Below are 24592 nucleotides of genomic sequence, written 5' to 3'. Positions count from 1 at the left end.
CTATTCCAGCGTTATGGACGTGACATTTGCAGTAAAAACTTGAAATATAAATTCTCAGAAAATGCATTTAATACCAATATATTGAAACGTCTGTTTATATATCCATACTCCCTTAATAAATGAGTCCAGACATTAGAAAAATATCAGTCTACACATGCGTTTTATATTTAATATGAGGCAAATAGACATGCATGCATGAGTGACACAAAAATCTTTAACTTAGGTAGCAAAATATTTTTTAGTAATTCTGTGAATTACACTAAGCATACCAAAAGTAATACTACCCACCGGATGAAGAAGGGTTGGCTCTCCACAGTACATATTATATTCATTTTATTTTATTTTCCGCATAAGAAGTAAATATAGTAGACGAGATAATCAGGACATGGAGGCGCCGGCGCGTGAACCTGGAGCTCGTCTCATAAATGAACCGAAACTCGGCGCCTACTCGCCTCACAGTCAGACATGTCTACTTTTAAACAGAACAATTCAAAACGAAAGAAAACAGACTGCTCTCTGGTTAGAAAGAAAACACAGAACAAACAGAGTAATGTGCATACGTCTATCTCGCGAATGTACAGTCTTCTTCTACCATATTCTCCCATTAACCGCTTTTCCACTGGTCAGCGCGAGCACAGAGACCGAAATCATGCCTCACGGCACTCCTGTAAAACCTGCCCTAAACACGCTTTTACTAGACTACTGTATGTCACACAATACAAAGGTACACCAGCAAGAGGGAGATGAATGAAATAAATCGGCATACAAATATATCAGAAACTGTCATTTAGTCTTATTTACAAACTTGGACACCACACGCGGCTATTGACTGACCACGAACAGGTAATAACTCACTTGCATTTTTAATTTGTTAATGTCTCGCGGTCTGTCTGTTTTTTTCCCCCTTGTTTTTTTTTTTTTTTTTTTTTTTTACAATTACATTTTGGGCTAAAAGTGTGTTGTAACGCAAGCGTTACTGAACATGTACCGAGTAAATATTACTGAAAATGTATTAGTAATGCCTTACACTACTGCGTTAAAGGCAAAAAGTTACTGTAAAACATTACTTTTGTAACGCGTTACTCCCAACACTGATTATGATTATCTACCTCTTTGCTAATACAGGAGAATTTGATGTTGGCACTTAACTCTGCTTCGGCTATTGGCTGCACGGTGGTCAACATCGATGCTCAGGACATGAAAGCAGGGACCCCTCACCTCGTGCTTGGCCTCCTCTGGCAAATCATAAAAATCGGCCTCTTCGCTGACATTGAGATCTCACGCAATGAAGGTCATTACTCTGCCTAAATAGATTTTTGGTAACATGGTGCCATCCAGTGGGCTTACTTATTGCAGACATAAATTAATTCAAGCATGCATGTACATGAGTGACTGATTTACGCCTCTTAAGAGGTTTCAATAACGTGTTTCTGTGAATTTATCTGTGTGTAGCTCTAATTGCATTGCTTGATGAGTCAGAAGAGCTGGACCACCTGATGTCAATGTCCCCCGAGGACCTTTTGCTGCGATGGGTCAACTATCACCTGAAAGCTGCTGGCTGGCAACAAATCAGAAACTTCAGTGAAGATATCAAGGTAGTTTATGCTTCATCACAGAAGTCATCATCAGTCATTCAGTCATTACTGATAATTCACATCACTCCAATAGAACTGGGCTTTGAACTGAGGTTTACTATACTTTACCCAAGTTTACCCAAGGTTTTTTTTTTTTTTTTTTTTTTTTGGGCCAAATAATATTTCAAATACAATACCATTCAAAAGTTTGGGTCATTAAGATTTTTATTTATTTATTGTATGTATTTATTTATTTTAAAGAAATTAATACTTTAAAATTAAAGCCAGAATTCAGCCAGGATGCATTAAAGGGACTCGTGGTGGAAAAAAAATATGAGATTGGAGGAAAAATTATGAGCTTCCACATTCCCCTGAGAAACTTTGCGTTCACTTGTTCACATATATATATATATGGCCATTTGTTGTATATTTTGAAATACCGCATTGGATATATATGCTGAGTACCTGTAAATCAACCACAGGCCTAGAAATGAAAGAACTATATAAACCCTAAAGGCCTTTGATCTGGTTTGACATCAAATCCTTTGAGCTGTCATTTGCATGTCAGTTGATATTGACTTATATAATGCTCTCAGGACTCCAGGGCTTACTTCCACCTGCTTGATCAGATCTCGCCTAAAGGAGACGGGGATGATGAGATGAGGATTGACATTGACATGTCTGGTCTGAAGGTAAGTCAGTCTGAATGTTTGGTCTGCAGCCTTTGCCTTTTTTACTGAGTAAGTCAACATCCTGCTTTGTTTGAACTTATACTAACCGGGGGTGTAAAATGTAGTGTTTGTACAGTTACGTCCACATATTGTCCTATTATTGTGGCACTGTACAGAACAGCCATTAATCTTGTTGAGGCAGATGATCATCTGCTTTCAGATTTAAGCATAGTTACTCAGACTCAATAACTCTCTCTTTAAGGAGCGTGATGATGAAATGCGAGCAGAGCTGATGCTGAAGCAGGCGGATCGCCTGGATTGCAGACAGTTTGTCACTCCACGGGATGTGGTGGCAGGAAACCATAAGCTCAACATGGCCTTTGTGGCCAATCTTTTCAACATGTACCCGGCCTTGAACAGACCCACCAGCAATGGCATTGATTATGCAATTGAGGGTGAGTTCCATTATTTTATGTGAATGTGCCAAACGCGTGCTGAAAAGAAGGTGTTATTTATGCAGTCTGGGACCCGGAGAGGTTTTTGACTGCCTGTGATAAATGATGCTGCATTATCTTTGCTTCACATCTGAGCTCACATCCTGTGTGAATTACCAACCAGACATTCCCCACCATTAAAACAAGAAACATACTCAAACTCTTATTATATTTTATATTATTTTTATTTTGTTCCGCTGGAACTAGACTCGCGCACAGCCGTAACCAGAAGCCAGTGATTATAGTTTATAAAGTTATAAATATGGATATTGTTCTTACATAACCACATCACTTTGCTTCAGAAGGCCTTTATTAACACCCTGGAGCCGTATGGATTACTTTTATGATGGATGGATGCACTTTTTTTGGGCTTCAAAATCTAAGGTACCATTCACTTCCACTATAAAGCTTGGAAGAGCAAGGAAATGTTTTAATATAACTCCGATTGTTTGGCTAAAAGAAGAAAGTCATATACACCTAGGATGACTTGAGGGAGAGTAAATTATGGGATAATTTTCATTTTGGGTAAACTATCCCTTTAATTTGAACATTTGCTAATACATTTTTAAAATCAAAAGTTGTATCCGTTAAAATGATTTAATGGACCTGAGCTAACATGAACTAACAATGAACAATTCTATTTTTATTAACTAACATAAATAAAGATTAATAAGGAAATAGGAAAAAGCATCTATGTAAAGAAGTCACTTTATGTAATAAGTAAAGTTTCAAGACACTCTGTTATGGGTTGCATGAAATATACGTGAAAGATATACAGTACTGTTCTTACCAACACCACTGACAAATTGGTGCTTTTGCATCTGCAGTGTTTTTAGAGAGCAGCAGGTGGCGCTCTGTGGCTTACTACACACATAATGCATGTGTGTGTGTGTGTTAGAGGGTCACATGTGACATCAGTAATTGGGGGTGATTAGGTTTTATCTCACTGTCTGTTTATCTGTCTTTTGTCCTCTTTATCTGATTGTTCTATTTTCATCTACATTCTGTCTCCTTAAATACAGCATGTCATCAGCCAAATAGATACGTGCATTTGCCAGAACCCTCTTAACTGCCTTTTTCCCATTTACGTTGCAGAGGGAGATAGATGATTATTTTACCATCATGCTCTTTTCTACATTCACAACACTATTAATTCAGTCTGCAGCCTGATTTTATTGTTAATAAGTATAAAGGTCTACTGTGCAAACTAAGAGAATATTGTGAAACAGACTATCATCATGTAATCATTCTTGTGCACTTTAATCATTCGTATTTAAAGGACTTTAATAAAAACATATTTACCTGGAGCAAATCATTGAAAACAGGATTTTCGCTGTACAAATAGGCATACAGTAACATTCACAACACAAAGCTTTTGGGGGTGGGGGTTAGGATGCAGACGTGAAGTGGGTGAAGGGCTGGACGAAGGCAGACATGCTGGCAGGAGAGACAATGGTGGCGATGGAGGTAGTAGCCATGGAGGACATGATGGTAGAAGGGCCCAAGGAGAAGTGGATGGTGGTAGGATCCAGGGAAGACCGGATGGCCAACGAGATCCCAGAGCGACCCAGGAGAAGACCATTATGGAGGCGAGCTACGGCGGCAATGATGGAGGGAGGAGCCAAGGGGGTGCTTTGAGCCCGACCAACAGCACTGATGCCTGGAGATGAAGAGGCCCAGGTGGAGTCTGTGACACTGATGGACAGGGAGACCAAGGCGGAGTCCTGGCGACAAGTGGCCGAGGTGGAACCAAGGGGCCGAAGGACCAAGGTGATGCTGGTATGAGTGAGGACCCCGGTGGAGCCTGAGGGTGCCCGCAGGGGTGGAGGGAGGGAGTGCAGCAGACAGCCCGGAAGTCCGTGGAAATGGTGGAGCGACTACTGACCAGGGCGGAGCTGGTGGGACAAGGTAGCCTGGTAAAGCCGAAAGGACAACAGTCCCAGGTGGAGCTGAGGGGGCGAGGAGCCATGACAGAGCCGATTGGTCGATGGACTGAGGTGGAACTGAGGGGTCTGAGGGACGAGGCGGTGCCCAGGACACCTCACGCCAGGGCAGAGCTGGGGACCAGAAGCCCCAAGGCGGATCAGGGCTGCATGGCAGGGGTTGATGGTGAGGGGCTAAAGGGAGCAAGTGGAGGCAGAGCCGAGGGAATGGCTGGCTTCAGTGGAGCGTGCAGAAGAGGTAGACTGGGTGAGGAAGCAGGCGCGGTGATGGACAGGGCTGGTGGTGATGAAGATCATACTGTGATGAACTGGTGGTGACGACAAACTAGGGCTGGACATGGCAATGATGACATAGAAGACTCATGGCTGGGTAGGACCAGTGGCGATGATAGACACTGATTAATATAGGAGGGGACCAGTGATAGGCAGGGTGGGAAGCACTGCATCCGTTTCCCAGTCTATCAGCCATCCCTCTGTTTCCAGTTCCACTAACACCCCCACTGGCACAGATGTAATTGCTGGCTCACACACCTGGTCAGCTGGGACCTCTGGCTTCTCTTCTGGGACGGATGTGGCTGCTGGCTCTGGCTCCTTGGTGGGCATTGGCTCAGGCTTGCTCTCCGTGGCAAGAATCAGCTGGGTCTCTTGGTCTGCGGTGGGCTCTGGCTCCTTATCCGCAGTGGGCATGGGCGCTGGGTCTGGCTCTGGGGTGGTGTCGGATGGTGGGTGGGGCTGGATGCTGACAGCAGGATCCTTTTCTATATCGGCCACAATGAAAGAAGATCCGTAGACCCGTGGGGTGACATTGTTGTACTTGGCCAGCGTCCAGCAGGAGTTTTCTCACGGCACCACAGCCGGATCTTGTCGTCGAGTCTGATCCAAAACCCCTCCATGTGCGGGATGTCTTCACAATGGGTGAGGTGGTTGATGCCGACAAATTCCTCAACATATTCCTCAAGGCATCTGCCACCCTGGAAAATAAAAACTGTCCCTCCTTCCTTCAATTCTTTGCCACTCAAAGGAGCAACATTGATGGAAGCTATTTCCATGCTTCTTCTCATTTTGGGGTCCGGTATTCTGTGACGTTTTAGTCCAGATGAAGATGAAGATGATTCAAAAAGGTTACAAAACAAAGTATTTATTAAAAAACATACTCTACCAGTAGAAAGAGGTAGGCAACATACAGAGTGTAAAGAGACAAACAATACCGTACAAATGAAGAGTGCACAAGGAGGAGCTTAAATACACAGTGATGATGTATTACACGGCTACTTGCCACATAAGTAAATAATTAGACACGAAATATTGAGCTAAATATTTTATTAGGTCTTTAAACGCAAAGCTTCCGCGGAAGTTGCTAGCGCGGCAAGTTCAAACTACAGACATGTAAAGATACGGTACAGTCATACCACTTATTACACAGCATTTCATCACATACATAATATAGATCATTGATTAGAAATATTGATTTGAGATGAAACTGTTTTAAAATCGTACCTGTTTGTTATCTTATAATCCATTACAGTGTACAAAACAATAGTCGCAAAATGACAGCAGCTGCGTTTGTATGAAACAAGAGAGAGTGAGTCCACGATACTGGATGACATAAGTAACCATACACGAAATATTGATTTGACTGAGTTTTAATATTATATTAGATCATCAAATGCAAAACTTTCTTGAAGAAAAACTGTTCCTAGCAAGTGTGTAGCGGATGAGCCCGGATGAGCCTGTGTTACCTGTTTTCAGCGGTTGTTATCGGGGGGTAACATACTGCTGGATGGCGCAATTGACCAATCAGAATCAAGTATTCCACAGAGCCGTGTAATAAGACAAAATACTAAACAGCTGTGATGACTGAATGAGTGTCCATGGAAACTAACAAGTGGCAGGAAACTAGAACAAAGGAAACTGACGATAAACAAAGTCCATGAAAGTGAAACTAACAGAACATAGTTGTGACCACAGCAAATTGATCCATCCTGATAAACAACAGTGTAAATTACATAGGTAAACAGGCAATGGCCTACATATAGTGTATATTTAGACGTCCTAAAGGGACAGCAGCAAAAATAGCCAGTTTAATTCTCAGAGGGTGGACAGTTTTTTGGTGGGCTTATAATGTGAGGTCAATATAAACATTGACATCCAATTAAAACAGTATTAAAATAAAAATATTCAAAAATGTACTGCATCTAAAGTACATAATGATCCTCAAAATAAGGCATAAGACATGGTGTGACTTTGACTAATAAATTATCACCCTCTTTTTCAACAGGGGAAACAAGAGAGGACAGGACATTCAGAAACTGGATGAATTCTCTGGGGGTTTCTCCACATGTCAATCACTTGTACAGGTAACACAGCCATTTATTTAGCTCACAGTAATGCCATAGTTTTCTACGGTGACAGTTGAAATATCAGGACTAATGTTGGTCCTGAAATCAAAAGCAATGAATCTATGGGTTCATGGTGGAACGGTAGGGAGGTTGTGAGATAAATTAAACAATCAAACAAAATGTATGCATGTTTACTTTTTAATGTACAACACCATTATTTTTAAAATGTATAACTTTTAAAAATGGAAATATAACTAAAACATATAGAAATAAAACTATAATATGATACTATGTAAAAAATATTGTCATGTTAGTGGTGCTTGCTAAGGCTATTGCTTAAACTTAGGTTTGTTCTAAACCTCCTTTCCAAAGTATTGCATTTAGGCATTTACTGTAACTTGTGCATACATTTACATGTATCAATTTAGCAGATACTTTTACTCAAAATGACTTACAAATTATGAAAATCATGAGCAATTAGTTAAAACTATAAACAAAATTAGTACACCAGCTTAAAAATAGGTGTTGTTTAGTAGTAATAGATAAAATAGTTGTTATTATTTATAGAGAGAGAAATACGGATGGATGGATGGATGGATGGATGGATGGATGGATGGATGGATGGATGGATGGATGGATAGCACATGTCCAAACACAAGGCCACAGCTCTGACATGTAGCTTTTTGCTTTTTTGTTGTTGTGCTTTGGAGAAATTTGCTGACAAATCAGAGGTGGTCTGTACATTTAAACACAATTTACATTGATTCAATGTACTACATAAAACATTATAACCAAAAGACTGAAGTTAATCATGAACATCTTCTTCTCCAGTGATCTGCATGACGGTCAGGTCATTCTTCAGTTATACGAGAGAATCCAGGTCCCTGTTGACTGGACTAGAGTCAATAAACCTCCCTATCCAATACTGGGCTCCAACATGAAGAAGGTTTGTACTTTCAGAAGTTCAGCTTTGAGTTTCAATAGGTTGAGAGTACAAGCAGCTAACCGGATCAGCTTCGAGTCATATCACATTAGTACGTTTGTTTCTGAGAGCAAATTGAACATGTGTACTGCTACAGTACATGTTGGATTTTTGTCCCTGCTGAAATGATTTCCACAGCTGCCTCAGGGTACTGGCCAGCTCAATTTAGAATTCAAAATGCACTTTATTCATCAAAAACTCTATTTATGTATGCATACTGCTGTCGTCAGGGTTAAATTATACATGTCATTTTAACTTGGCCGACATGTGTTTGTTTTGTAGCTTGAGAATTGTAATTATGCAGTCGCACTGGGCAAAAAGGAAGCAAAGTTTTCCTTGGTAGGAATCGGTGGTGAGAATATCAATGAGGGAAGCCCCATGCACACCCTGGCACTGGTCTGGCAGCTAATGACAAGGTACTTTATCTATACAATAAAAGTTTCAACATGCTGTCATGGCAATTCTAACTATTTTACATGTCGGCGTATCATCGTATCATCTGCTTACACCCCACTGAGGGATGCGTTTAGAGGTGGACCTTCATGCTAGGTTTTTTCTTTCCTATAAAATCCTATTTTCATACAAATCAAATCGTTTGTATTCATTTGAAAATTGAAAACTTGTAAAATAGTTCTCATGAGATAGAGACAGAGCGCAACGCGTCATAATCTGACTTCTAACAAAAGACAGAATAATGCCTAAAAGCTGCCCTGTGACAAGGTGTACAGCAAACAAGCTAAGAAACCCAGAAATAAGTTTTCATAAGCTGTCGACCCCAAAAAACGAGTGTTTGAGGACATAAAAGTGGATACAGGCTGGAACGAATGGGTAAATTGTGGGATCCTGACACTCAGTAGGCCTATGCACTAAAAATACACCACGTGTGCAATCAACTCAAATATCCAAATGTCAGTTTTATATATTATATTTCTGTAAGATAAACTATCCTGTGTTGCCGATTAGGTCTCTTCCAGCGGGCGTAGCCTACGTTAGTTCTCAGAGTAATGAGACACGTGACGCTCTGTCTCAACTGCCTGTATCCACTTTTATGTCCTAAACACTCGTTTTTTGGGGTCGAGAGCTAATAAAAACGTATTTCTGGGTTTTTTAGCTTGTTTGCTGTACACCTTGTCACACATCAGCTTTTAGGCATTTTTCTGTCTTTTGTTAGAAGCAAGAAATGACAAGGAGGCAACCTCTCGCAATGCAAAGTCAATGGAGACCGTTGGATTGTTTTCCCCCCGGGTGTGGGCGTGGCCTAAATACGCTCTGTCTCTATTGGGTTGAAAGAATTTGACTTGACTCGTATGGCAAAAAAATTGGCCAAACCATACTCTAAATATATGCTAAATGTGTGTTGTCAACATATATTACGAGAGGCAGGAAAATACATTTCCAGTCATAAAATACTTAACATTTAAATGTTTTTAAAAAAAATAAGTCTCTTATGCTCACCAAGGCTGCATTTATTTAATCAAAAATACAGTAATATTGTGAAATATTATTATAATTTAAAATAACTTTTTTCTTTTTGAATATATTTTAAAATGTAATTTATTCCTGTGATCAAAGCTGCATTTTCAGCATAATTTCTCCAGTCTTCAGTGTCACATGATCCTTCAGAAATTATTCTGATATGCTGATTTGCTGCTCAAGACACCATTTCTTATCATTATCAATGTTGAAAACAGCTGTGCTGCTTAATATTTTTATGGAAACAGTGATACATGTTGCTTTTCAGGATAATTTGATGAATAGAAGGTTCAAAAGAACAACATTTATTTGATAGTCTTTACTGTGACTTTTGGAGAAAAAAAATAATGCCTTCTTACTGAATAAAAGTATTAATTTCTTTAAAAAAAAAATGACATCAAACTTTTTGGATATTTGCAAAAAAAAAATACTTGTCATATGAGGATGGTTATAGTTTTGTTAAAAACGTGAAACATATTAATCATCTTGTTTCTTACAAATAACTCTTGCAGATATACTTTGAAGGTTCTGTCTGACCTCGGTGAAGGGGAAATAGTCAATGACCAAATTATTATCAAGTGGGTGAACAACACCTTGAAACAAGGCAATAAAGACTCGTATATCAGCAGCTTCAAGGTGAATCCCATTCGACACAACGTTTTACTAGTACTGCTTTCCTACAGAACCATGAAGTGAATGAATTCATATTGGGATTCAAATAATATCAAACATGTCTAAGTTTAAATGAAATTGAATTGTATATGATGTATTGTTTCAGGACAAATCAATCAGCACTAGCCTGCCAGTGATTGATCTGATCGACACCATCGTGCCCAAAGTCATTAAATACGAGATGGTGAAGAGCGGGGAAATGACGCCAGAGGACAAGCTAAACAATGCAAAGTAAGTTCCCCCCGCGGCTCCTCATAAATTACCCTGATACGCATCTGACGCCAAATTGCCTGTTGTCTCGCCACCAACAACCGTCTCCGTATCTCTGTTTCCCCCTCACAGATACGCAATCTCAGTGGCGCGAAAAATCGGAGTCAGGGTGTACGCCCTGCCTGATGACCTTGTGGAGGTCAAACCCAAGATGGTGATGACGGTGTTTGCATGCCTTATGGGAAGGGGCTTGAAGAAAGTCAATGGCTGACCTTGTCAGAAAGCACAACCCATACATTGCACTTTTTTTCCTCTTAACATCCCTTCTGCCTTACGCACCAACACTTTAACGCAAGTGCTATTTTTTATGAATATTTCCTCATGAATTTACCTCCTGTTAATTGCACCGAAATATGTCACTAATCATTTCATTTCTACTAGCTAAGATACTAGATGCAAGATTATTCAAAGAGAATGTTATTTTCTTAATAATTGTGAATGCTTTATTTCTTCATCGACTCTTGATTCTTTCAGATTGTAAATAGCTGGATATTTTTACATTACGTAAATAAAGGTGCTCACAAGAAATATTTGAGCCATGTGGATCTGCACATTCATTCATTTTGTTATTTAATCAGGCTTAGATCTAGCTGGCCAGCTATTCTGGCTTATAATCATACATTTTGGGTGTCAGTCTAAATATTTGCTCATCCAGGAAAGCGCATTGTAATTCAGAGGAGGATTTTTTCGAAAGTCGAAAGCAGAAAAATGCTACAATTGGCAGAATTTCTTTTTGAACAAGCATCCACATCATTTAACAGTGGCCAGAATTGCAAACACTTTCCTGGGCTCTGCCTCCTATTTACAATCATCTAACGTGTCCAGCTCTCTTCCAGAGGGAATTTCTCTCAATGTCATTGTGAAATTCCAGGTTTGAGTTTCTGGGATAATTTCAGCTGAGCTGAATGTTCCCCTTTGACAATTGTACCATCACGTAGAGCTGCGCTCGGTTTCACATTCGAAGCCCCCTCCGGGCTCAGTGGATTCACTTAACAATGTGTCTCATTCACTGTACTGCATTATGTTACTGTACAGAAACACTAACAGATCTCAGTATATTAACAAGTTTGCTGCCCAGTTCCAGCATTACAATGCAAATTCAAACCCTTGTGAAAACGAAGTGTGCTTAATTGTAGTGAATGTGCACTTGTAGTGTACTTTAAATCTTAAAAGTATATTATTAAAAAGAAAACTGTATAATATAATACTAATAAAAGACTATAACGAGAGTACACTTTCATGACTGTTTCTTAACACACTTAAAGGGACAGTTCACGCAAAAATGAAAATTCTGTCATCATTTACTCCCCCTCATGTTGTTCCAAACCTGTATGAGTTTCTTTCTTCTGTTGAACACAAAAGAAGATATTTTAAAGAATGATGGACTAGACAGTTGATGGGCCCCATTGATTTCCATAGTAGGAAAAAAACACTATGGAAGTCAATGGCTGGTTACCAACATTCTTCAAAATATCTTCTTTTGTGTTCAACGGAAGAAAGAAACTCATACAGGTTTGGAACAACTTGAGGGTGAGTAAATGATGACAGAATGTTCATTTTTTGGTGAACTATCCCTTTAAGTACACTCTTAAAAAGTGCACTTTGTAATAATGTCTAATTAAAGGGTTTACTTTAAAGTGCATTGCACACATATTTTGATGTGTTGACTAACATACAAAAAGCACCTTACATAATTATGATTTAACTGTGGTGTGTTTTATATGTGATATTTTATTGTAAGTTATTATATAGATTAAATGTACTAAATTGCAACTTCACAACAAACATGTAATTACAAATATAATGAAATATATGACATACTGGTTATGTTTCAATAAAATGGCATTAAAGTATATTTTAGTTGACCATAAATGTGTTGTCAGTAGTACACAGTACACTTTAACCATATTTCAAAGACAATAAGAGGTAATTATGTAATTATATATCAAGATGTACTTAAGTCCTACTTAAGTGGGTCAAAAACACTCTGAAGTTCCAATTTAAACTATAATACATTTTCATTTAACTGTAAGTAACATGCAATTAAGTATCCGAAAACATTATATTCAGTTCGCACTTAAGTATATTCTTTTAAAGTATTTTATTTCCATAATAAGTACTCTATCACTTCTTTTTCACAAGGGAAGTCAAAAAATTACCTGCAGTCTTTGCGAAGAAAATCTCAAAGCTAAGAATTCTGATAAACATAATTTATAATAATAAAATATTATACTGTATATTGCATTTACAAAATATAGTAGTTTTACTAAATTGCCGTTAATATCACAATTAAATAAACATGTGGTGAACTGGGGCCAGAAGTTATGTTATGCTATAACTAATTTAAAATTTAAAAGCTGATTAAAAATAATCCAAATTAAACTGACTCCCTCATATACACTAAGCAAACTTAAGCTTTTCATTCTCACTCTGTTTTCATTTTATTTTCCCATTGTTTGAAAAATCAACATATAATACGTTTCTGAGCTGCACAAGAGCACACAGTATTTCAAATAAAATACTGCATCGCAGGAGTGACATAGGAACTGTAGAGTCTGTAGAAACCTCATCTGACATCAAAGCAATTTACAATGCACTTCATTTTGACAACATTTCATTTTGTCATCTTCAATCTTCACTCACTCATTACAACACTAGATAGATTAGATAAATGTCAGATTCAAAGGCCAACATGTCCGCATCTCTCGTAAATGTCAGCACCCACCAGCTACTGCAAAAGACAGTTTGTTGTAGTGAGTGCCTTCATTTTTCCAATGTGCTCTGCAACAGTTCAGATCTTCAGTCCAACTCTTGAAGTGCTTTTTGCTATAATTATTTTAGAAGTTATTTTTAAAATTATTTTGAGGGCGTCATTGATTTATGTTGTCATTTTACATAAACCGTCATTGGTTTATGTAAAAGATATTTAAGTCTTTCAAAGTAAAGTATGTTCCTTTAAAAAGATTGAAAACAAAGAATTTTTTACGTTTTTACAAATGCTCTATTGGGGTAAATGTGCTAGAAAAATTTGAAAAAGTCAGAGCAGTCTTAAATACTGAAAGAGTCCTTCAAGTATGAATGTTATTAAATGCACTTACATCAAGTGAATAATATACTGTAGGTCATAGAAATCCAGACTCCAGCACATTAACAGTGAATATTCTTCAGCACTCCCAGATCCCGTTGCTTCTTGGTTTTGAAGGCCATCACAAAGTTATAAGGGGAAACAATACCCTGTCCCTGTTCATCTGTCTGTCCCATGACAATGTAGTTAAGCCCTGAAAAAACAAAACAAATACATAATAATTATGTACTTTTTTTACTTGATATGAAATAACATACTCTAAAAGAATATACTTATTAAAGGTGCTGTACGTACTTTTTTTGACTGTACTAAAGCACAAAAATAGCCAATTTACCCAATAGAATTTCGACACCCCGGGTTGGTTGCCAGTTGGTGGAAAACACAGAGTATTGCAGCCATGGAAGCCAGCAAACAAACTAGGACAGAGATTGCAGATTCTATGCGACCTAAAAAGCCTCCGCATCCATCTAAAAATTTCTATGGCATATTAAAACACTAATAAATCAGCTCAGCAACTTACAAGGCTCGTTACCTTCCATTGTTAATTGCGCTCATTCCTATTGTTTGTCCTCAATCTGGAAACCCGCATGAGCGTCGAGTTTGAGCAGGAGGGGGCGGGGGAACAACTCTCTCCAATATTTTGAATGTCAACCGCTAGCTCTTAAAGGCAGGGTAGGTAGGATTCTTCTACAAAAAAAAAACATTCCAAATTTGTTTAAACTGTCTTTATATTCCAATACATAATTAAAATGTAAGTACTCTGAAAAAGAGAGTATAAAAATCGAGTGTCTGTAGACCTCTCACGACTGTTGTAAACACAGCTCATTATTTCCATTCACTCCACCCCCTCCCTTCTGAGCTCCTTCCAAAGCCACGCCCCCAAAACACATGAACGCGCGACGCCAAACGCTCAGGCTCAGCTGGAAGACGCATTTATTTACCTGAGACGAGTGGAGAGGAAGGAGCGCAGTGCATGCAGTGACATCATGTCAGAATCACATGTAATAAAATACCTAACTATCACTATAAATATAAACAAATAAGATTTCTTTTAGTACTCACTATCAAGCTAGCATATCGATACTGGTAAAGTTTAAAATATACTTTGTTTGATTCGGTAACAAGCTATATTTATAGGTAACGAGCTATATTCATAAGGCAAAGCTAAAAACAGGTTGCATTGATACACGTTTTTCCATTACCATCAGTTACACTGTGATGAAGGTGAATTTCGTGTAAGATTCATAACATATACGGTGTTTTGCAAGTTTCCATGATGAAAAGATTGTTGACTCTAATGAGGACTACACTCCGGAGACAAGTACCGCATCGTCGGTTCGAGGACAAGTCCGGGGTCGAGGGCGAAGCAGAGGAGGTCGTTCAAGAGTGCAGGCAACCAGGGTCCGAGGAAGTAGTTTTTGCCTTGTTTGCCTTCGCTGACTGCATATGCAGGTGCTTTGAATTTTGAATGCTCTTTCTCTGCCATAATTTTACTCTTCGTAGGTTCCACGCCTCTCTTGCACTCCTCAAATCAAACGGGTGCGCGCGCATATGGGCAGATCTAGCAACAGGGGTGGTAGCCATGGTTGCGAGAGTGAGTGACAGTCGCCCAAACCAATCAATTGTTTCGTCCCGAATGGAAATAATGAGCTGTGTTTATTGCAGATTAAAAGGTCTACAGTCACTCGATTTTTATACTCTCTTTTTCAGAGCACTTACATTTTAATTATGTATTGGTATATAAAGACAGTTTAAACAAATTTGAAAAAAAGTTTTTATAAAAATCCTACCTACCCTACCTTTAATATTACATACTGCACCTTTAAGTGCAAACTAAATGTAATGTTTTCAGGCACTTAATTGCATGGAAGTTTCAAGTGTTTTTTGACCCAAGTAGGACTTAATTTCATAATTTACTTAATTTCATAATTAATTCTAAGTGATGTCAAATGTACCGTCAAGCATTTATGGTAAACTGAAGTATAGGCCTAATTTAATGTCATTTTATTTAAACTTGTATGTCATGTATTTTAAATATATTTGTAATTACGAATTTGTTGTAATTTAGTACATTTAAAATATATTAACTCTAAATATTTAATCAAGTGCTTAACATGTGTTTTAGTATGTTAGTCAACGCATCAAAATAAGTGTACTTCTTTTGACAAATGATAATAAACTTAATGATTTAAAATGTACTTTAAAGTCAAATAAATAAATAATTTGACACTGTAAAAATTTCACTTTTTTAAAGTGTGTTAAAAAACAATCATGAATGTTCACTCTCTGTTAGGACCCTTAAGTGGCCTTTTAGTACATTAACATTACATTATCTGCAAGTACAGTTCTTAAGATATTATACTTTCAAGATTTAAAGTGCATTCAATACAATTATGCTAGGTTAACTTCCTTTTCACAAGGGCAATTTATTTTTGCTAGTTCTAATGTGATGTTTTTTTAATTAGTACCAGAGGATTGGCCACATCTTTTGAACTAGCAAATGCACATCCCAAACCTGTGGCGTAAAAAAAAAGTTCAAGAGGGTGTTTACAACTCTCCTTTTCTCCTTGCTCATGTTGAAGAACACAGACGCCTTTGCTTTCATATAACGTGAGCCAAAGCAAATAGTTTTCTGTTTATTCCCTTGCTTTTCATTTCAACAATAAAAATTCCACCGCAAATGATTAATGTTAAACTGTTCCTCTGAACTGCCAAAAACAATTCCTGCATATTTTAACGCAAATTCTTCCATGGCACATTTTCTAGAAATTTCCCTCAAAACAAAACAGTTGCTTTTCAGAGTTTCCAAGCAGTGGCTTACTATTTCGACACTAAGTGAGCTGAGGTAAAGCATGGCATCAATAAAGTCACATACCATCCATGGGTTTGAAGAGAATTATTATTCTAGCTGTCCACGATTCAAGGAAACCGACTGAGACCCTCTCTTGAGCGAGCTTAAGTTACACACCGTGACGCCGAAATGGCATATCCTGCCTGAAATATCTCAACACCACAAATGGAGCCAAAGGACTTTGGGGGGAGCTCGAAATTTGCAAACTATCACCTTCCAAAATCCACCTCAATCAACTATAAACATCTGCTGGGCTCGCTGGGTGCTAGCGCTGGCTGTGCTGGTTTCAATTCAAGTGATTAAGGTTAGGGTTTTTGTAGATCAAGGTCGGTGTAAAGATACTCGCCTCTTCTGACTAGAGGGCATTTTTTACAGAGGACCGTGACTTTTGTGCTCATGGTCTTCCCAGCCTGTTGAATGGCTAAACTTCCTTCCTTATAAAGGTGAATGAGGGAAAAGGTAGCGAGGACGCTGTGGTCCCTCATGGCTGCCGAGATAAGGGTGGCGGTAATCACTGTGGGGAGAGAAAAAAAGACTAAATTCACAGAATCAGGGTTTCTTCTGTGAACAAATGCATAAAATTGCATGTGCATGGTAATGTATAATGTATAGTTCTGTTATGCGTGCTGTCATTTTTACTGTGCTCAGCAGCTTTACTGCCACTACAATTATAAAATAAAAAAAGAGCTGAGTCTCAGTATCGGCCTGAACACATTTTCCATCTATAAGCATTATTAAAACAGAGACGGTGAATGAGAGCTTTAGTTAACTTCTGGGAAAAAAAACAATAGTGAATTATTTCTGTGAATTAAAATAGGTTTACATCACTTTTAGGTGTTTAGGCATCTCTTGAAATGTTGACTATGTTGAATATTTTATTTTCATACACATATTCATATTTGAATGTTTATAGGACACATTCAAGTATACTACTAGTACATTTTTGTATACAGTGTACTTACTACAAAGCGTATATTTTAGATCCCAAGCGTATATTAAAGTATTTTTTATAAGGGTTAACTAATGATTTCTAAGCAGTTTGTTTAAATACAAATCCTTTTTATATCAAGTTATTGTAAAATATTTTTCCTCAAATATCATTTTGATAAAGAGTGGTAGAGATACGTAAAATTATTTGGTAACAATTTACAATATGGTTTATTAGTTAGCATTAGTTACCTACCTTAGTTAACATGAACTAAGAATGAACAATACTTCTTCAGCATTTATTAATCTTAGTTAATATTAATTTCAACATTTACTAATTCATTATTAAAATCAAAGGTTCACTTTGAAAAAACATGAAATAAATACTGTAAAAAAAATGTATTGCTCTTTGTTAGTTTGTGTTAGTTAATTCATTAAAAAAAATGTTAACTAATGAACATTATTGTAAAGTGTTACCAATTATTTTTATTTTTTATCAGACTAATTTGTTTATTGCCTTTGTAAAAGTCCTGAAAATGTGAAAAAGGAGCGCTGATGCCTGGAGTCAGAATTTCAAAGAAATTCCCAGAATTCCTCCTATTATTTGGGTTTACAGAAAGCAAAAACATTAAAATCAAACAACGGCCACTTACCAAAGTTACTAGAGCAGTAATGACTTTCAATTGTTCCAGTCCTTTTGCATTTTTGCTTGCAAAGACCTTCTGAATATGTAAGGGCTTTTTGGAAAAGAGAGTGAAAAGATTCGCTTTAATAATGACCAACTATAGCATGTCCTTATACACTAAAATACAGTGTAAAACGTCACATAAATGTATTTCTGTTAAAGCACTTTAGTAACAAAATAGAAGCACATTAGTCTTCCCACGTGACCGAACTAATGCGTTCCATATGAACCAAACATAATAAATCTTCAATACATTCCAATGTCATTACCTACACACATACCTATAAAATACAGCAGTTTTACACCGTGCCGCTACTTGCATTTTTCATTTGAAATGAAACCTACTGGAAAGTGGGCTGTGGACTGACCTGCGGGCCGTGTGGTGGGTGGCATGGTGCTCATGGGGGTGAGAGGGGCGCTGGCTGTGCTGAGACTCCTCCATTTAAAGCGGTAATGGCCGATGAATCCATCCGCAGTTAGACTCAGGTCAGACAGAAACACGATGAGGAGATGATTGCCATCCGAGTAAATTGGCCTACAGTACGAGACAAAATAAATAAATAAATGTGACCATTTTTCTTTTGAAATACCTCTCTAAAATAAAGATTTATTGACCATGTGGACACTACGGAAGCTTGTTTCCACCACAGAATAAAAAATAAAAAATGTAATTGCAAGTTTTTATGTCTGTTTTTCTCAGAATTGTGTGATATAAACTCAGAATTGTGAGTTATAAAGTCAGAATTGAATTTGAATATATTTTATATAGTTTATATCTAACAATTCTAACTTTATAACTCGCAATTGCGGTTTTATATCTTGCAATTCTGTCTTTTCAATACAATTTCTGATCAGTAAAGGTTGTTTCCGCCACGTGATAAAACAATTTAAAAGATAATTGCGACTTTTTATCTCACAATTCTGACTTTTTTTCTCAGAATTGCGAGATATAAACTTGTAATTGCGAGTTATAAAGTCAGAATTGCAAAATATAAAATCGCAATTGCAAGTTATAAAGTTAGAATTGTGCGATATAAACTCCCAACTGTGAGAGAAACTTTATTTCACGATAACGATATATCACAATATAGTTGATGCGATATAGTTTTTCAGGTGAAGTAGGTTTATTTAACATGTAGTAAGATTTTGTCAACCACCTGTTTACGTTCACTCAAGACATAATGTTAAATCACTTATATACCTTGATACTGCCCTATTAAAGTCTATGCATAAACAAAGATTTTTAGAATTAAGGCCCCAATATACTTCAAGCGAAATCGAAGGACAAACTGGTGTGCCGTCATTTCGACCACAATCCGTTCTAAAATTAAGTTCATTTGGAGTTTGTTTCGGCTGATAAACACTGTCAAACGACCATTGGTGTAATTCTAATTGAAAATGACACTGTTTTTCATGTTTAATACTGTAAAGTTGTTTGCGTTAAAGCAATATATTGTATAAAGTGCTGTATAAATAAACGTGACGTGACTTGAATGGAGTGATGAATTGCAGAGCTGGTGCAAACATATGCACATCTCTATGACCAGATGCTTTCTGAACTGCTACTTTCTCACTTCTGTCATTTTTGTTGTGTGTTTATTTTGTAATACATGAAACATACAAAAAATATATATATATATATATTTACATACAGCAGTGTGAGTGGCGTCAGAATGTTCGCTAACAGTATACCGCTGAAAAGGTATTTTGAACTTCTTTTTACCCCTAAGTGAAGAATAAAAAAGATCAGTCTAAAAATTCGAGGTCAGTGTCTGTGGTGGTTTTTCTGCTTAGTGAACGGGTGGTAAATGGTGTATTGGTGCATGTGTGATGGACTGAAGGTCTTACATGGGTGGGCTGTCTCCGCAGAACTTGCCGATCTTCCGTGACTCATTCATTTCTCCACCATTAAACGCAGCCACGTGGTCATAGCGGCAGGAGCTGTCCCTCTCCACATCAAACTTCTCAAACTTCAGCTCAATGATCTGAGAAGGGGGGGAAGTTACTTGCAATTTAAAAAGATATTTCTTCATACTCATCCTGTCAATGTGCTGTCAATGATGCATGACTTGTTGTGACATTATCTGGAATTGATAGAAATAATAAATTAACACCTGGTCTTGAGGAGCAACAATATGCCAGGCGCATGTTACTCCTGCTGGGTAGTCTTTATCTGGCCAGTTAGGAGTCTTTATCGTCCCAGAGGGCTTGTCTAAAAGACCCCCGCAATACCGGTCACCTGCCATGGACAATCATTGGATATTAGGCTGATGACATGGAATCAATGCAGATTTATTTGAAAATACTGAGGTCTGTAGTGCTGCATTTTTTAAATAATTTCTGGAAATTTGAGTGTGCATTTATACAGAAAAAAACCTGATGAGCAAACCAAAACACAGAGCTGAATTGAAATAACAGGGAAGGGCCACTTACTATATTTGGATGGTAATAAGTTGGTAGTCTCGTTACCTCTTTCATTTGGGCGAATCGCTGAGTATACAGCAAGGAAACCACTCCCAGCTGTGTTGGCGTCTGACACCATGACCACTTGCATCTTGTTTCCACTGGTGACCAGCGCTCCGGGTTTGGCAGTACCACAGAAGCGGCCGAGACGCTGCCCGTTGATGTGGCCATTGTAAACATCAACAAAGTCATATCTGCAAAGACTATCACTCTCAAGATCCAGAACCCGGAACAAGAGGGAGACGACCCTCCCCTGAGGGACCTGTAGACGGTTAATTGAGAAGAGTCAACACAGTCCCATGGCAATTTGTAACTATTTTACATTTTGGCAAATTGGTGGAGAATGTCATTCATTCAATTTGCTTAATGTTACGTTTAGGGTTTGGGTTAAGGGTGCTTACTTAAAAAAAAAAAAAAAAGCATGTTTTCAATATGAATCAAATTTGCCACCAATTCCACAAAATGTAAAATTGTTACATTTTCTCACGAGATTAGGAGTAAATTCCCCATACAATAGCGTAACTCGTTGCCTAAGTACCACAGTACGATGCAACGAAATTGACTAGCTAGTTGTGGCTGTTTCTCTAAATCGAAGTAACATGGTCGCACCTCTGTCATTTCAACATCATTGGTTTAACAATATACTGTAGGGCACATGCGTATAACCTGTTCAATCTATAGGGCCCTATCTTACACCCAGCGCAATTGACTTTGTACACCGACACATGTATCATTCCTATTTTGCACCTGCGCACAGCAGACTTTTCCCTCCACAGACGCACGTCGGTATATTATAATATTAGGGAATGAACTTGCGCTCCCGGGGGGGCGGTTCAGCGAAAAGAGGAGGCGTGTTCTGGCGCAAACGTTCCCTGGTGCTATTTTGCAGTTTCAGAAAACAATTCCGCCACTGACCAGGAAAAACCTAGTCTAAAGTCAGTGGTGCGTTCAGATCCTATTTTAAGGGCGCATGCTTATGAAAAATATTAACACACGAAATCATTGTTGTGCCTATGAAGATGTGAAAAAATAGGCAGAAATCTAGCTTACACATTTACCCAAATTATCATACGCCTGTTTAACCGAAGCTAATTTGGGTGGGTTTCTCCCATCCCCATACAATGACACTTCTCTGTCTTTTACGGCCCTGACGAGAACGTTTGTCTCCTCGGCTGTGAACCGCTCCTGGTGTGCGCCTGCCTGGCAAATCCGCCGTTATAATAGCAATCTGCCATGGAACCAGCGCGCCTGCTCTTAAAGGGAATGTGAGATGATGCTCTGATTGGTTGATTTCACGTTACGCCCAAACCACACCTATGAATAATGAAGCTACTTCAGACCAACCCATTTTAGATTTGCGTCGGGCGCAAGAGTCATTTATCCCGCCGGTATAATAGCAACAGCGCCCAAGATCCACCCACAAAGTTACTTGCATTTCGCGTTTGATACTTGCGTTTCAGATCGTTAAAATAGGGCCCAGAATACAGCGTTTTAAGTCCTTTTCACGGTTCCGTGTGAATGGGGATCGTTTTGACAATGGTGTCGTCTGTACGCGGAAAACTCAAAAGGAAAAACTTCTCCGATTTAACCATATCGTTGTCGTGTAAACGTACCCTCAAATGGAATGATGAGCACTGATGAGCCAATATATTATGGCCAGTCAGGTGAAGCGAATATCGTTGATCATCTCCTAACGAGGCCACATATTAAGGTCTGGGTAGATTAGATTGTAAGCAAATAATCGGTTCTCGTAATAAACGGGTTGGATGGAGAAATGGCAGGAATAAAGATCTGAGCGACTTTGACAAGGGCCAAATTGTTATGGCAAGGCGACTGGGTCAGAGTGGGTTTCTCCTGATCAGCAGTGGTGAGAATTTACCAACAGTGGTCCAAGAAGGGGCAAACCACAAACCAGCGACATGGTGTCGGACACCCAAGTGTGTACGCGTGTGCCATTTATTCTGGGGAAAAGATGGCAGCCATGTTCATGCAAATGTTCATTGGAACTGTGGTTTCGGAAAACACTATTAACGATGAAACTCGCTAAACTAGTTGGTTATCAGTGCTTTTGGGAAATAAAAGAATATTTTTTTTAGCATGAATATCTTTCCACAATCAAAACATTTAACTCCTTAGATTACTCTCCAAAAATGCTATTAGGTCGCAACTGATTTTTAAAAAGACATTCATAATTCAGTAGAGGTGCTCGTGAGTAACACATTTGTGCTATAGAAATGAACCATACTTCAAATAGTGTGGCTTGTTGAAGTGTGCTGCCAGTGAAGTGTGTGTTGTTACTTTTCTAAGCAAAAAGAATTAAATTTTTTGCCTGGTAAATTATAAAACAGGGAACAGGGAAGATTTCTACAGAATTACAATGAAGGATCAGAATATGGACCAAAATATCATTAGCTAGGGACAGTAAGCAATCACCCAGACCAGACCACACTTAGTAAGAGATTTATGGTGCATGGGAAATATTTTCTTTGACAGAAAAGACATTTAAAGACTGATATCTCCCACGCATCTGTCCTTACTGTAATTCTCCACACACATTTGTTGTTGGGTGGGTAGACACCAGGATACCCCTGACTCCCAATCAGTCCTGTGTCTCCAGTGAAGTTCCCGCCACATGTAAAAACTGGTCTACAATGAGGACAAATGGGAAAGCACATAGTTAAGTTTGAAACTCTTAAGGACTTCAAAATCATGTGCTTTTTTGTAATAGCTACTAAGTAAAATTAATGAACAGCAGCATACTTAATATGCAATGATTTGTTCATTAATTAGTAAGCTAGTACAAATTAGTCGAATTTGTAGGCTCTAACACGGGAATAGCTAATGTTACCAACCAAACAGCAAACAGAATTCAGCGTATTTTTCATCAATTCAAGATGCTTTTTTGACCATATACAGGCATCTAGATATGGATTTAGTTGTATATTCCACATACCTTCGATGTCGCTGCATAAAAATGACACTGAACAGGAAAGCGCTCGCGATGCTCCAGATTATAATCCTCATCGTATGAGGCGCGTTTGAACAAATGTAACATTCAGAGAGGAAGAGGAGTGAAATCTCCAGAGATATTATTATACTGCAGTGCTGACTGACTGACTTACTGCTGCTCATGAATGTACCGTTTGTTCTGCGGGAGTTGAAGGGCAGTTTCCCTAAAACCCTGTAAGTGAAGGCATGTCACTTCCACGTTAAAAGTATTGTGACTGTGGTGAAGCACGCTGCTGCTGCTGCTGTCTTTATAAGGAGACTACTTTTGATCTAGAATGCGTTTAGATTATGCCAATATAGCCCAGGGCTCTGTAATTCAGTTTGCTATCTCGAATCTAGTTGTGTTTTGCGCGAAGCAGTTTTTTTTTCTTCCGTTTGTATGGCATCTACGATACTTCTTTTTAAAAATAATGAACATTTAGAAATTTTTAAAAGTCCATATAAATGAGCAGAGAGTAAACCTCTTATTTACCTCATTTTACCTCACGCTGACGGAAGACCACTAGATGTCTACCTTGCACAATATTTTATCAGACTCGATGAGTATCACATTTTTCTATTTTATATATATATATATATATATATATATATATATATATATACATATATATATATATATATATATACATATATATATATATATATATATACATATATATATATATATATACATATATATATATATATATATATATATATATATATATATATATATATATATATATATATATATATATATATATATATATATATATAGGGAGAGTGGGGTAAGATGAACCTTTTTTTTTTTACTTGTGATCCTAAGGATAAGGGAAAATGAGGCAGAAGTACAATGAAAGTATCTGAACTAATTTCAGGATGTTTCAGGATGATGATTTTAAATGATCAGAATACATCTAAAAATGTTCTAAAAACATGGCTTTCTTATTTTTAAAAAAAGTGTTCCTGTGGCTCAATTTACCCCAGGTTTGGGGTAAGTTGATCCGAGTCAGTGGGTAAGTTACACCATCTGGGTGTAAACTGACCATCTAACTGAATCTAAATCAGACCCATGTGAAATTGTAAAGATGATTTAGCTCTTTAAAAAAAATGTAAAAAAATTTAACAATCAAATTTCCTTTTACAAATAATCATATCTCTTTAAAACATAAAAC

The 24592-nt window shown here is 37.9% G+C and overlaps 2 protein-coding genes across 3 annotated transcripts in view; one reads left to right on the top strand and one right to left on the bottom strand.

The window, feature by feature from the left end:
• The window catches only part of pls1 (plastin 1 (I isoform)), a 28869-nt gene extending 17703 nt beyond the window's left edge, over nucleotides 1–11166 (top strand). The window contains exons 9-18 of the mRNA XM_081375088.1: nucleotides 1126–1291; nucleotides 1453–1595; nucleotides 2171–2266; nucleotides 2508–2700; nucleotides 6961–7039; nucleotides 7853–7967; nucleotides 8286–8419; nucleotides 9989–10112; nucleotides 10255–10379; nucleotides 10491–11166. Of these exons, the coding sequence (XP_081231214.1) occupies nucleotides 1126–1291; nucleotides 1453–1595; nucleotides 2171–2266; nucleotides 2508–2700; nucleotides 6961–7039; nucleotides 7853–7967; nucleotides 8286–8419; nucleotides 9989–10112; nucleotides 10255–10379; nucleotides 10491–10629 (1314 nt within the window). The 3' untranslated portion in view covers nucleotides 10630–11166. The remainder of the gene's footprint in view (nucleotides 1–1125; nucleotides 1292–1452; nucleotides 1596–2170; nucleotides 2267–2507; nucleotides 2701–6960; nucleotides 7040–7852; nucleotides 7968–8285; nucleotides 8420–9988; nucleotides 10113–10254; nucleotides 10380–10490) is intronic.
• Nucleotides 11167–12838: 1672 nt separating this feature from the next.
• pcolce2a (procollagen C-endopeptidase enhancer 2a) lies at nucleotides 12839–23939 on the bottom strand. 2 transcript variants are annotated; one of them, XM_081374621.1, is made up of 10 exons: nucleotides 23383–23662; nucleotides 22967–23075; nucleotides 20436–20691; nucleotides 20081–20205; nucleotides 19815–19951; nucleotides 18335–18501; nucleotides 17935–18018; nucleotides 16701–16868; nucleotides 13517–13696; nucleotides 12839–13149 (listed from the first exon to the last, which is right to left on the bottom strand). In XM_081374621.1, the coding sequence occupies exons 1-9, from the start codon at nucleotides 23559–23561 to the stop codon at nucleotides 13566–13568; spliced, it is 1356 nt and encodes a 451-aa protein (XP_081230747.1). In that variant the 5' UTR covers nucleotides 23562–23662; the 3' UTR covers nucleotides 12839–13149; nucleotides 13517–13565. The 2 variants fall into 2 exon arrangements, with proteins under 2 accessions (XP_081230747.1, XP_081230748.1); XM_081374622.1 differs by lacking the exon at nucleotides 23383–23662 and adding an exon at nucleotides 23911–23939 and having other exon boundaries at nucleotides 12867–13149.
• Nucleotides 23940–24592: the final 653 nt, after the last annotated feature.

The sequence above is a fragment of the Scardinius erythrophthalmus genome, assembly GCF_964197995.2.
Source record: "Scardinius erythrophthalmus genome assembly, chromosome: 9".
Lineage (NCBI taxonomy): Eukaryota > Metazoa > Chordata > Actinopteri > Cypriniformes > Leuciscidae > Scardinius > Scardinius erythrophthalmus.
The sequence above is the reverse complement of the archived record's forward strand: the minus strand, read 5'-3'. Positions and strand labels throughout refer to the sequence as shown.

What these genes read in the sequence shown, in the direction of transcription:
- pcolce2a (XM_081374621.1), bottom strand. Translation starts at nt 23,561, where the DNA reads ATGAGCAGCAGTAAGTCAGTCAGTCAGCACTGCAGTATAATAATATCT. An exon ending in TGCGGAGACAGCCCACCCAT is followed by an intron (nt 18,502 to 19,814) that starts GTAAGACCTTCA and finishes CTCGTACTGTAG; the next exon opens with GCCAATTTACTCGGATGGCA. An exon ending in TTACTGCTCTAGTAACTTTG is followed by an intron (nt 16,869 to 17,934) that starts GTAAGTGGCCGT and finishes CTCTCCCCACAG; the next exon opens with TGATTACCGCCACCCTTATC.